We start from the raw sequence: 13079 nt of genomic DNA on the forward strand, positions 1-13079 counted from the left end.
GCCATTAGAGCTGCTCTGTCTCTCCTCTTAGTTAGGATATATTTAGCCATCATATTTAGCTTTCTTTTTCCTGGCAGTTCGGTGGCTTTAAAAAGCAGGTGCCGGGAATGGAAAGAGAAGATTAAGAGTACCTGCTGTCAACTACATCTCCCTGTGCAGCTGTGCAAAGTGAGCATGTGAGCAGAGTGGATAACAGCTGCCTGTTTGTAAATCTAATTTTTTTTTAATTTTTTTTTTTCTTTTTAATTTCTCATGTGCCTCATGTGAACACAATGTGTGCGTTCACTGCGAATCAGTTAGGCACCCCGTGGGTTTGGGGTGAGGGATGCCAAGGGACCAACGCTCCTGCCTGCATGGGCAGCTGCCTGTCCTGTGACAGGATGGAACCAGGCTCACCTGCAACCACATGGATGTAATGTCCCACAGCAGCCCCTGCCTGTCCCTGTCTCATAAGCTGTGCCCAAGGCAAGGCCCAGCTTCAATCTGGCTCCTTTTAGGAGACCCCTTGAAAACACCCTGCTGCTATCTCAGCCTTGGTAGCTTCCCCAGTCCTCCCTGGCACCATCATAGAACTGTTTAGGTTGGAAAAGATCTCTAAGGTCATTGAGTCTAACCATTAACCCAGCACTGCCAAACCCACCACTAAAGCATGTGCCCATCACCAGGTTCTGACTGATGCTGTGCTCCTGTTGGCACAGTAGCGAGTTTCATGACAGGCAACCCCCTGCCAGCACCTCATTCCCCATCTCCTTTACCTACATCTCTCCTTAAATGCATCCAGAGCTTAACAACACCTTGTAGCTGGAAAAATGGGCTGTGCAACACGAGCAGGGCCTTTAAGCCTCCCATTTCTCTTTGGGTTCAGCATCTCCCCCATTTCATGCAGGCTCGTCACACTTCTGTGAGGCTCTGCTGAAGGGGTGCAGGGAGTGTGTAGTGCTGTCTCCAGGTTCTACCGTTCCTGGTTGCCACCTCTCTGGATACCCACTGGTTGAGGAGAAATGGGGTGTCCGGTTCCTTGGGGAGTCTGTTTGACTCATACCTTCTGTGATGTAGCGAGACTTCAGCAGCATGGCTCTTCCTCTCCTCCTCCTCCCCCCTACCTTCTCTTCCCATCCATTGCTGTATCTTCTCCTTCTTATTCCACTCAAACAATATAAAAATACTTTGTACTGTAAACTCTCATTGGAGCTTGACTGTGCATTGGGGAACATGTGCAAGGGTGCCCTGCACCCTGTCACCAATCCCTCCATGTTTCCCTTTTACCCACCTCAACTGTGTAGTTTTGGGGCTGAAACCTTTATTTACCTATTTTTCAAGTTTGCTGGCACTTTGCAAATACTAAACCAGAAACACCAGCAGCTGGGGCTGAGAGGTTGTGTGTTTTGTTTCTGAGGGTGAAGCCAGTCCCCCCAGAGCACCCTGCCAGGTTTTCTAGGACCTCCCTGGTGGAAATAAGCTCTGAGAGGGCTGGTCCCCATGGATGAGAGGTGGGCTTCATGCCAGCAAGGCTGTGGCACAGTTATGGGATGGGAGCCTGGCCCCAGACGTTGCGACACAGATGAGTTTTTTGTGTTCCTAAACAAGGACTGATAATACAGGCAACTGAGCCAGAGCTGCGGGAGGCTGCTAAGCTAAATGAGACAGGAAGGACGTAATTAAATTAGATACAGAGTGGCATAAAGACATCTGAGCACACATACATTGCTGGGCTGAGAGCCTATTGCATAATCCTGCTGAAGAGCCCTGCAGTATAAACCATTTCAACTAACGCATCTCATGCTGGCGAGCTGCCTGTCCTGGAATAGTCCTCCCACCTCATTGAAGGGGAGAGGCAGAAAAACTGCCCCGAGGGAGCAGAGGTGCCAGCCAGGTGTTGGCTTGTGCAGGGGGCTGTGGCAGAGCAGGGGTAGGGTCTGCCCCAGGCTTGGTGGGGAGGACATTCCTGGAACAGCCCAATCTCTCTTCTGTGCCTGGGCTGAGACCTGCACATGTAATTCTGGCACTGCCATGTCTCAGAGCCATGCCCTGCTTCAAGCACCACAGCGTGGAACCTCCACTGTGAGCGTGGCATTTCCTATGGCTTTGCGCATCTTCTGGCTGAGCCACGGTGGTGCCCCAAAAGACACAGCCTTTGACTTTTCCCCTCCCACTGAGGTTTTACAGGGCTCTCTCTCTCCCACGGGAACTTGCAGGCACCAAGCTCCCACCACAGGTGGTTCCTCACCTCTGCCTTGTCATCAGCTTTGCCCACCTGAGCTGAGAGCTTCAAAAGCTGTTACAAGGGGCAAGGTAAAACCACACACACACTTGTTCGACACACTTTATGGGGAAAAAGCAGTGGGGACACATGGACTGAAGCAAAGCAGAGTGTTGGCAGGCTGTAATCTCAAGGCAGAGATGTGCACAGTTTCTCCTCTCTGGCTCACATCCCCCTTGCTCCTTTCCCATCGCTGTTGCTGCCATCCTGGCTGTGGTTTTGCCATGCAGTTACATTTCCCTGGCTGCTTCAAGCAACAGGTGGCTCCCAGCAGAGTGGCTCTGCTGGGCATCATGAAGTTGCTGCCAGAAATCATCTATCCTGTGTGCCTGTAACATGTGTGCAGCCTCCTGGAGGTTTTCTTCTGGCATAACCTGCTTTGAGGATGCCTCAAACACCAGGGAGGGTTACCAGAGCATCCTGTGACCGTGCAGATCTGCAGGTGGGAGAATGGGCTGCAGTTCTAAAGAGGAAAAGGACAGAGATGAAGTCCTGCTTAACACCAGGTTAATTAACCTAGTTAAGACCCTGGTGTTGTTCTATCTCACCTAAAATGATGAGATAGAACAACACCAGGGCATTGCTGAGCACTGCATCTGTGTGGAAAACCATGGAGGAGACAGAGATGCAGGTGATGAAGGAGAAGGGACACTGCCATCCCAAACCCACAGCTACTGGTGACCTGCTGCAACTGGGAGGTGAGTGCCAACATGCATTAGCAGGGGGTTGGACTGGATGATCTCTAGAGGTCCCTTCCAACTTGAGCATTGTGTGATTCTGTGAAATACCTGGGTCTGACCACCTCCTGTGGGTACGAGGAGCCCATGCCTGTGTGAGCATGGTGGGTGCTGCCACTGCGACAATAGTGCTCCCAGCATGGTGGTGAACTGGGATGGAGCACCAGGCTGAGGTAGCCAAGCACTTCCCAAACTTGCAGTAGGTCAAGTGATGTCCACTCTGTGGGCATGCACAGACCTTCTTGGTGTCTATAGAGGCAAAGGTAACCTTACAGCCCTCTGGCCTCTCCTCTTCTCCTTCTTTCCTTAAATTCACAGCAAGGACCACAGCTCTAATCATGGTTTTAAGGGAAGGCATGAATAAGAGCTTTGTGTAGCTCCAATCATTTATCTGTAGCTGAATATCTGCTAAGCAAGAAGGCTTAAACTTGATTATTTGAGGGGAAAAAAAATCCCAGTAGAGCTATTGGAAAAGAGGCTGTTCTTGCTTCAAAGCCGAGACAGGAGCTAGAAATGTGTGTTCACTCATTAGTCCTGATGCATCTTTCATGGCTCGCTTTGGACAAAATAATTCTGTGCTTTTTGTTAAGTGGTGGGAGAAAGACAAGACTTCCCTTTACAGCTCAAGGGAGCTGAGGTGCCTAGTGCTCCTTTGAAAGTTTTCCATACTGAAGTCCTCCTACTCAGGCTCCCTGAAGGCAGCTTGAGAGGAGCCTTTCTTTCCAGCATAGGGCCAAGATGGTTTCGTGCTGCCATTCTCCTGGCACATCTCATCTCCCTTGGGAAAGATGCTCTGGCAATGGTGCTCTGCGTGACAAATGCAGGCAGCAAGGGTAGGAGACAACCTGAGCTCTGAAAAAACGTCTGTGATGGCTGTGGAGCTTGGATCAGCAGGGACCAAGTGGGGAGGAAGGGAAAGGAGTGGAAGTGGCAGCTGGGGGGGTGGTTAAAGTTGCTCCCTACACTGTGGTGAGCTCCCTTTCAAGAGCCACTGTGTTGGGGGAATTTCAGTTCTCTGGAATCCTGTGTGAGCCTGACTTTGGCATGGGGTATCTGTTGGCTGTTGTGGACCTCTCTGTTTGTGGCACCAGACCTTGGGGTTTGCTGGTGTGCAGTGTGTGACACTGGTTTAACCCTTTCTCTCCATATTTCTGTTTTGCTGGTTCAGTCCTTCCCCTCCAGCTTCCACCTGCTTTTAGTCTCCTTTCCATCTTCAGATCTCTTCAGTATCCACCTTTATCATATACTTTCCCTGGCTTTGCTCAGACTTTTTTGATGTGCATCCCCTCCTCTTCCCTTCTCCCACCATACACCCAGCAGAGAATTTGTGATGAAGAAATGCAACTTCAGTCAACTTGTGGGGACAGGCATCGATCCTTACGTATTCCAGCTGTGGACTGGCTGTGCAATTTGCAGGTAATTGGAAACAGCACACCCTTCTGCTCTATGTGTATTGCATTGCCTCAGGAAGGGCAAACCCTCCTACCCTTGGGATGCTACAAATCAGCCTGACTATGCTGAGGACTGACATCCCCTGCTTAAACCACTTGGGAAAAGCCTGCTGCTACGATGGAAGTGCTGTGAGGATTGGAAGTCCTCGGGCAGCAGGAGGGAGCTGACGACTTGCTGCGCACTACAGCGTCTGTCCTGTCCCTCTTGCTCTCCTCACCCCCGTTCCCACCCGCCACCGGTTACTCAGCAGGCTCCACACGTCGGTGGAAACGAGCCTGTTTTTTCCTGTTATCGAGGAAGCAGCTCTGACTGTGATGGTGAAGGACAAGCTTGGGCCTCCCACACCCCCCTCCCCTAACAACACACACTAACTTACCTAAGCTGTTATCTTCACGGGCGCTGCTAGAGCAGCTTTTGGTTGGCTGGAGACTGGAGCGATGCTGGGTCCCCCTCCCAGCTCTCTCGCCTCCCACCCGATATAAAGCACAGCTCCTCGCCGCTTTTCCAGCCGACAGCACATGACCGTGGGCGCAGGTGGTGCTGCAGCCACCTGTTGCACACCCCTGCCATCGCTGCAAGGACCGGATGAGTTGCTGGATGCCTGGGTGTCCAGCTCTCAGCATGTACCGGGAGTTAACCTCGCTCCCCATCACTTGCCTGGAAAGGTAAGGAGCTTCGCCACGCTGCAGTTCTGGGATGCAGAGGGTTAGCTGGAAAAGGTGCACCTGGACCAGCCTCTGCTGCTGTGGCTGTGATGTTTCGGTAGAAACTGGGGTGCAGACTGCAAGGAAACACGCAGCGAAGTGATTTGGTTTTGGTTGTACCCGTTCTGCTCCCCAGGAGGGGAACGCAGAGGTAAAACATGCGGAGGGAGAGGAGGCTGGACAGGGCTGCCCAGTGTCTGGGTGTACAAACACACCAGGCTTTCTCTGGCTCCATCTCCACAGAACTTGCTTCAAGTTGACAGCAGCAGGAGTATTTTTGTCAACATGGTTGAACTGTTAAGTGACTACAGAGCCCCACGCTGCCGGCTTGACATTTAAGCACTTATTTTTGTATGGGCGCCTGGGGAGGCCAGAATAAGCTGCAGCGCACGAAGAGCAGCGGGGCCACACGGTGCCTCGGGGAGACCCTGGGGAGAGACCCGATTCTCCTGCCGTGTTGCCGCAAAGATTTCCCAGCAGGGAGGTGTCTCCATGCCCTCGCCGCAGAGCTGCGGTGACAGGCAGTAGCATCCCAACCTCTGGCACAGGAGCATTGTGCTGCTGCCGGGCTCTCTGGCTCTGAAGGTATGGGGTAGGTGGATGATGCCACTGGGGAGCACAGCCCTCTCCATAGCGTGGTGACAGGCTCCTGGTGACTCAGGGGCACTCCAAAAAGAAAGCCGGGTAGCAGCAACCTGGCAACAGGGACACGCTCCCGCTCCGCCGAGCAGAAAGCAATCGCTATGTTTTGGGAGACGTGTAGTCCTGCCGGGAGAGCGAGATGGGAAAAGGAGCCAGGTTAGTTGCGGGGGCTGCTGGGGCTCAAGCTGAGCACTCAGCAGCTGCTCTGCTACTTGCCCCAAAGGAAAAAGCTCGTCGAGCTTTGTATTTCATGAGGCTTTATCTGGGAAGCGAGCGGAAGAAAACAGTCCCGCAGGCTTAATGCGCTGCTGAATGTGGTTGCCAGGAAACAGACAAAGCAACTGGGGGAGCATTTATTTCATACATCAGAAAGCAAGGAGGAGGCTGAAGCTGGGGAGCGAGGGCTGCCCCCACCAAGCCTGTGGGCTGCAGCCCCTCTGAGGTGAGGGGGTGGCGGCAGCAGTCCAACGGCCCAGCAAGCCCACCTCTCCCCTTTCCTTTCCAGAACCAAGGATCTGAAGACCCGCTTAGGGATCCTGCTTCATAGACCAGGGCTGGGACACGGGACCTCCAGCAAGCTGCAGCTAGGCTCCAGGCAGAGGTAAGCCAAGCAGTGCCATGTCCCAGGTTCAGACCGGGACAGGTCCCCACGGACCAGGCTGTCCCGAGGGATGCTTCTGCCCATCTGTGCAGCAGAGAGAAGAGAGCGCAGCTCCCCCTCCCCATAGTCCCACCCAGGCAGCCCGGGAAGGCGGGCTCCCCTGGTTATAAAATCAGATGGGGGAACTGATGCTCTGGCATTAGGCACAGAGAGCAGGGCCTTAGCAATAGGCAAGAAACCGGGGAGCTCCCACAGTTCTTGGTGTCTCAGACCAGTGCCTGGGATCCCTGGGGAATGCAGGCAGCATTAAAAACAAAATACTAAATATTGCTGCTGAGGGCTGGGTGTCTTCTTGCAGAGGAGGTTCTGCTGGGCTTGTACCAGCAGAAAAAGGCTCTTCTGAGCATTCTTTAGAGAACCTCCTGGCCAGCACTATGGAGCTGAGGTCTGGTGAGCCATCAGGGACAGTAAAAGAGAGGGAGAAAGGAAAGAGAGCCCACAGGTAATGGATACTGGCCTCTCGCTTCTTCCTGCTGGGTGCTGCTGCCTCCCTTCTTGCACTGTTTCCCATTAATGGAGCCACACAACTGAAGTGCTCCCATCCTTCACAGCTGGATAGCAAACCTTATATTCTTTTGTTTTTTCCAGAGACTCCTCACAAGAGGTACTGGAATGGAGGGAGTCCTTTGACCAGCTCCTGAAGAGCAAAAGTGAGTAGCATTTTGTTTTCTTCTCTTGTTGTGAGCATGTAGCACAAAATACAGCTCCCAGTGAGCTGTATGCTTGAAGTGAGCATCTGAGGAAATCTCATCTCCTCCTCAGATGAGATGGTTTAGGATTTAGAAAGAGGTCCCTTTTCTGCCCAGGCAGAGCTGATGCATGGGGCTCATAGACTGACTTGGGAAGCTGTACCCTTTTCTTCTGTCTGGGTGCTTCTGGGTGGCACAAGTGCTGTCTCACAATGCCTTGCTGCTGCCTTGGGACAGGAGCAAGCTCCACATCCCATGTGGAGCAGTCTGTCAGGGAATGTCATGGCATTCCCGGACCATCCCTTTCTCCCCACTCGGGAGAAGGTAGAGTGTCTGCTCACAGTGTCCTCCTTTGCACAGCGGTGCAGCCACCTCCCCACAGGCTTTCTCAGAAAACTGCATTGCTGCCCTCTGTCTGTCTGTCCTGTGCCTCCGGGGATGGCTTTTCCACAGGGAGAAGGAATTCAGCTGCTTTACTGAGTTGCCACAGCCATTTTACCCTCCAGTATTAGTTGTATGTATGTGATGCACAGGACTCCTGTGAGGTGCTGTCTCCCTCTCCTCCATGCAGACATCACCCCTTGACCCAGAGAGGAGACCTCTTTTTGAGGTCCCCATGTAATTCCACCCTTACAGCAGGCACACAGTGGCAGAAGTGCCAAACTGTAATACAAAAGTAGTTGTCTACCTTAAAAGCTATTCCACAGCAAGACAAAGTCCTTCCACAGCAATAGTTTGGGGCTAGGCATACTTTTTTTTCCAGCCTTCATCACATGCTGTGATGGCTAATGAGCATCTCCGGCTTTGTAACTTAATACATCCTCCCAGCACGGCTCTGAAATCCTTGCTGCAATTACTCTCCCATCCACAGCATCTTGTCCCCCCCAGATCTCAGCTGAGAAATAAAAATAAAGGGTTGGTTCCTGCAGATGCACCGATGCGTCAGTGGATTTCTCCTTAGGTAGAATTAGCTCGTTTCCGAAGCTGTAAAGAAAATACTCTGAAGCTTCATTACAGAAAGGTCAGATAAATACAACCAGAGGATTACTTGTCTGTGGGAAAGGATTTTATTGGAGTCTAGAGGCCAATTAGCAGTGTCTCAGAGGGTGGAATTTGCCCAGAGGGAAAGGAAATCTGTGGATGTCATGGTCTGTGCTCCGTCCGTTTCCTCCCTGCCTTCTGCCCCATTAACTGCTCTTCTCCCCCCTCCCCAGGTGGGGTGAATGCTTTCCACACCTTTTTGAAGACAGAGTTCAGCGAGGAGAACCTCGACTTCTGGCTGGCATGTGAGGACTTCAAAAAGACCCGCTCAAAAACCAAGCTAGCCTCCAAAGCCAACAGGATCTTTGAGGAGTTTGTCCAAAGTGAGGCACCCAGGGAGGTGAGAGCTTTTTCTGCTTCTGTATTGTGGAAACAAATAGGGGGGGAAAGGAATAAAACATTCTGGTGGATTTTATTAAAGCACTCTCATCTCAGTGGGAAGATGAGATCTTATTCATGAGACCTTTCATCTCTAGCATCATATGGTCTATCACCATTGAATCATTAATGTTGGAATAGACCTCTAAGGTCACTGAGTGCAACCATGAAGGGACAGAAAGTCTTGTAAGAATCTTAACTCTCACATAAAAATGCAGAAAACAGGGTTTTTACCCCCCCCACACACAGGAGGGGGGTTAATGCTGAGTTAATGTTTGTAGATGCTGCTTCCTTGCAGGTAAATATCGACCACGAAACCAGGGAGATCACCCGCAAGAACCTGTCGGGTGCCACCTCCGCTTGCTTCAACGAAGCCCAGGCCAAGACCCGCACTTTGATGGAGAAGGACTCCTACCCCCGCTTCCTGAAATCTGCCTCCTACCAGGACATGACCAAGCAGGCCACCAGCCGTGGCACCAGTAAGAGGTCGCATACCTGACCCGAGCCCAAAACCACTGCGGGGGGATGAGCCAGGGGACCAGGCGGAGGCTGGGACATGGTTTGCAGAGTCTGATGTCTGCACGGTGGGGTTTCAGCTGAAGCTCTGGAATTTCAGCAGGATCCCCAGGACCTCAAGTGCTTCCCGCTGCCCACTGAGCCATCGGGAAGAGCAGTCCTCCCTCCCTGGAGGAATGGAGCATGTGGGAACCTGGTACCTCCCCTTGCAGCTCAGCTGGAGACCTGTACCTCTGCAGAGACTGAAAGAAATTGGATTTGAGTTGCGAGTCCTGGAAAACGAGATCAGATTCCCCTAAACATCCACAACCAGAGAGCTCCCACCTGCTCTCAGGACCCTGCCTATGACCTGCAGCATCAGACACTGGCTGTGGGGCCAGCACAGGAGGCTGCCATTCCCTCATGCAGAGCTTTTCCTATGAGGCAATGGCCAGAATGAAAGCCCAAAGACTACGTGGCATTTGCAGCTGAACGGATCCTGCATCTGCCTTCTCCTGAATATAGACATTGCAGGGAGGGGAGCATCTGAGTGTAACTTGAAGATGTTAACGCTCTGAATAAAAACCCAATCAAAGCATGGTTTTTAAGCTGACTTCTTTCTATTTATTGTGTGTTTTGGAAGTCAAAATTAACTGGCCTGCATCAGCAGAGGAGAGCATGTGGGGACTGCTGAGGAGGAACTGGACTCACGGGAGCCTGTATGCTCCAAGGTGTTACTGTGAACACAAGCCACCCTCTGCCATTAAAATGCCTTTTACAAGCACCTGCAGCTATAACAGAACATTATGTCCCTTCTAATACAGCCATGCAGGGTCCAAGGATCACCACTGATTGTAAAATACATCGATGGTGCTCCATCCCTCTTCCCTACCTATTCAGAAGAAGGCAGGTTGAACTTCCCCATGTCTTTTATTCCCTTTTTAATTAAGCATGGCCTTGTCTTACAAGCCAGGTGATTTGGAATCACAGCAGTCTGCATGTTCACCTGATCTTTGTGCATATCAGAGGGAAGAAATTAGCTGAAAGGTGCCCAGGAAGTGCTTAAATTATTTGTCAAGAAAGAGAGCAGTGAAGCAGTCTAGAAGCAGCTAGAAACAAAAAAATAGTGTTGGTGATTCATTTTTTTAACTGCAGCTTCTAAATGAAAAATTTGAAAACTTTGTCTTGCAGACCTTGAAGCTAATTTAACACTGATTCTCCATTAAAAAAATTTAAATAAGCCAACAAGAGCAACAAAAAAAGGTAAGAAAAATATAAAATCTTTTTGAGCTTTCTTTAGAAGAAAATTTATGTCCATCTTTGATGCATCATGCATGGCTCAAGCTGAGCCTCAGCCTTGGTGGTAGCACTCAGACCCCACTGCTGATTCTAGAGAATCCTATTTGAAGCACAGTTTCATCTTTACAAGCCTGAGATGCTTCCCAGAGAGACAATTCTGTCACTAAAAGCAAGCCTGCATCCAGCGCATCTTCCACAATTGCTTGCCATAGCCAGTGGCAGTACAACAAAGCCTTAATGCCTTGGGGGGATAAAAGACTCTAACCCACAAAACCACGTTTAGAAAGAGGAGTGAAAGCTTCCCATGACTACCTTCAGGCACGGTTGGCAGTGATCCCTTCCAATAAACCACGGCCAAAGTTTCCCAGGGAGGAGGCCGCATTTGGAAGCAGCAGAGAAGATCTGAGCTCCAGGGAGGGAATGTGGGGGATGGTGCTGGCCTCCCTGCCCCATGGTGTGAACACATACTTGCTCCAGGGCCAGGTTTCCATGAGCCAGAATGGCGGGTGGATTTATTTGGTGGAAAAAAACCACCCATTTCCCTCTGCCCTGGGACCCAGTGTGTTCCCAGCAGCTGCTCAGGAGGGTGGCATCGTCACTCAGGGGGTCCCCACCGTGGTGGGACCAAGCAGCTTTGGGGTGGCCTTAGGACACGGACATAGGCGCACAGGTGGCCCCATAAAGACATATATTTAGGCAGGTGGATGTGTGAATACAAGTGTATGGATGCTGAGCCTTCATTTTCCATGGATACATGTGTGACAACATACATATGCAGGCAAACTCCCATTTGCATGCGTGTACAGCCATGATTTATTCATTTTTTTTAGAACAAAGGCTGCAAAGAAATGCTACGCTATTTAAGGATGTGTTTGAAGGAAGCTCGGCAGCAAAAGGGATGCACTGAACCATTTCAAACACAGCAAATGCCTTACCCCGTGTTCTGCAGTGCTCTGACAGCCCCCGGGCCAGCTGACAGGGAGGGAGCAGCTGTATGGCACTGCTTCCCACTCGGCAGCTTCCACTTCAAGGCCTTTGCCTGAATAAAGTGCCAGAAATCACAGCTGATGTGTTTCCATATGACTCACTCTCCCTTGCAAGCAGCTAAATGTCAAGGTTGCCAATCGGCTCCAGCTGTGTACAAGGATCCTTATGCCTGGGGTACCTCGGGATCTGAGAAAAAACTTAAAGCTAATTTTCATGCTTTCTGATGCTGTTGGGGCACCGAGGGTAGTGTTGGGGTCTGCAGCCATCCTGCCTCCCTGGGGTTGGGTTGCCTGTCCTGGAGGACAGCTTGGACATGGTGCAGCTGCAACCTGGGCTTGGCCCAGGGTGGGGGGAAGATGGGGATGAGAAATAGCTGGGAGGAACAGTGCTGGGGAACCGCCTCCACTGCTTTTAAGCTCAGGTGCCCAGTTTAGCTCCTTTTCTTACCTACCCTGACTGATCTGGGATGTTTCCAATGGGCCTGCTCTACTTTCCTTGCCCAGGAGCTGGGATGCACCTCCCTGCTTGGTGAGGTCCCTGTCTCCCTCGCTGTTGTCCTCACCTCTCCATCCCTGTTCCATATGCTGCTCTTTTCCCATTTTTTGCAGTGATGAGGATTGAGCAACAGTCTAAAAATTAGTAAATGCAGTAAAAAGTGTAAAAATACTCCATGGTAAAATGTGTAGATCTGGAGGAAGACTTGGCAGTGCTCGGAGGTGCGAGCTACCTTGATGATCTTGGAGGTCTTTTCAAACCTATATGCTTCTATGAAATGTGGTTGATGCTCCTACATGGATAGCATTGCCTGTCAGTGTTTACACTGCATCATTCTGTGGACTATTTTCCAGAGCTGTGTTCCAGCATGGAGAGTCACATCAGCATGGCCAAGCATATAAACCCTGGGATATTCCCTTTTGGAAATATAATAAGAAAGCACAGGAAGGGAACATGAAGAAAAAAACTCATCTTACTATTCATAGCTCCTTTAAAAATTATTTTGCCTTTGGCAGGCAGTTTTTGCTGCCCCATTTTGCCTAATGTTTATTTGTGGCTGGTGGCCAGGACATGGATTCCCGGAGATGTTATCTCAGGGGAAGGGTTACAAAAATGGGTGCAAGTCCATCAGGATGGAAGAAAAGGAAGGTTTGCTTAACTGTGCCCTTGATTTCCCTGCTGACTGTGTCTCTGCAGCTCATCTCCTGAGGCCCTGTGTTTGTGGGGCCAAATAATGACTCCGCTGATGTGCAAATAGCACAGGAACTACATAGTCCAGGGCTACAAGAATAGTTGTGGAGAGGAGTTCTCTAACTCCCACGCTTTAGAAAACCTTTGAGATCCTTATATTCACCATAAACTGCCTGTCACAGGGACTGAGTTTAAGCTTATGACTATGGAAAGCAATTTGGATCAGGGATAAGAGATAAGGAAAGTGTTACCTGCAAATCCTTCTTTGCTGAGGTACAGGCACAGGATCCTTCTGCCACAGCCCTGCTGTTTGCAAACACCTTGTTCTCATTATCCTATGGTTTGGGTTTCCACCATTCTAGGGTTTTTCATCTTCCCACCATAAGATAATGAAATACTTTAATTAAATCAGCAAGCTGAAGAAGGCTTTGGTACTTGGGTGGGTGGCGTGATATTGTTATGTAGTGTAATGTTGACTTCTTTTGGATGTCTTTTGGATCTGAGCCTGGGATGTGCCCGTGCTCTGCTTGTTTGCCAGCCTGCAAATGG

The 13079-nt window shown here is 50.6% G+C and overlaps 1 protein-coding gene across 3 annotated transcripts; it reads left to right on the top strand.

Annotated features, from left to right (window-relative positions):
- Positions 1 to 2837: 2837 nt before the first annotated feature.
- LOC126635458 (regulator of G-protein signaling 16-like) lies at positions 2838 to 9657 on the top strand. 3 transcript variants are annotated; one of them, XM_050306743.1, is made up of 5 exons: positions 2838 to 5114; positions 6301 to 6396; positions 7045 to 7106; positions 8360 to 8526; positions 8863 to 9657. In XM_050306743.1, exons 1-5 carry the CDS (start codon positions 5035 to 5037, stop codon positions 9061 to 9063), a joined length of 606 nt encoding a protein of 201 aa, XP_050162700.1. In that variant the 5' UTR covers positions 2838 to 5034; the 3' UTR covers positions 9064 to 9657. The 3 variants fall into 3 exon arrangements, with proteins under 3 accessions (XP_050162700.1, XP_050162702.1, XP_050162703.1); XM_050306745.1 differs by lacking the exon at positions 2838 to 5114 and adding an exon at positions 5834 to 5951; XM_050306746.1 differs by lacking the exons at positions 2838 to 5114; positions 6301 to 6396 and adding an exon at positions 6593 to 6898.
- Positions 9658 to 13079: the final 3422 nt, after the last annotated feature.

Source organism: Myiozetetes cayanensis, unplaced genomic scaffold, assembly GCF_022539395.1.
Source record: "Myiozetetes cayanensis isolate MyiCay16 unplaced genomic scaffold, myiCay2020 scf12, whole genome shotgun sequence".
Taxonomy (NCBI): Eukaryota; Metazoa; Chordata; class Aves; order Passeriformes; family Tyrannidae; genus Myiozetetes; species Myiozetetes cayanensis.

Excerpts from the sequence above, each read along its gene's own strand:
- LOC126635458 (XM_050306743.1), top strand. The coding sequence starts at position 5,035 with ATGAGTTGCTGGATGCCTGGGTGTCCAGCTCTCAGCATGTACCGGGAG. Across the intron at positions 5,115-6,300 it reads CCCATCACTTGCCTGGAAAG|AACCAAGGATCTGAAGACCC; the intron begins GTAAGGAGCTTC and ends TTTCCTTTCCAG. Across the intron at positions 7,107-8,359 it reads CCAGCTCCTGAAGAGCAAAA|GTGGGGTGAATGCTTTCCAC; the intron begins GTGAGTAGCATT and ends CCCCCTCCCCAG.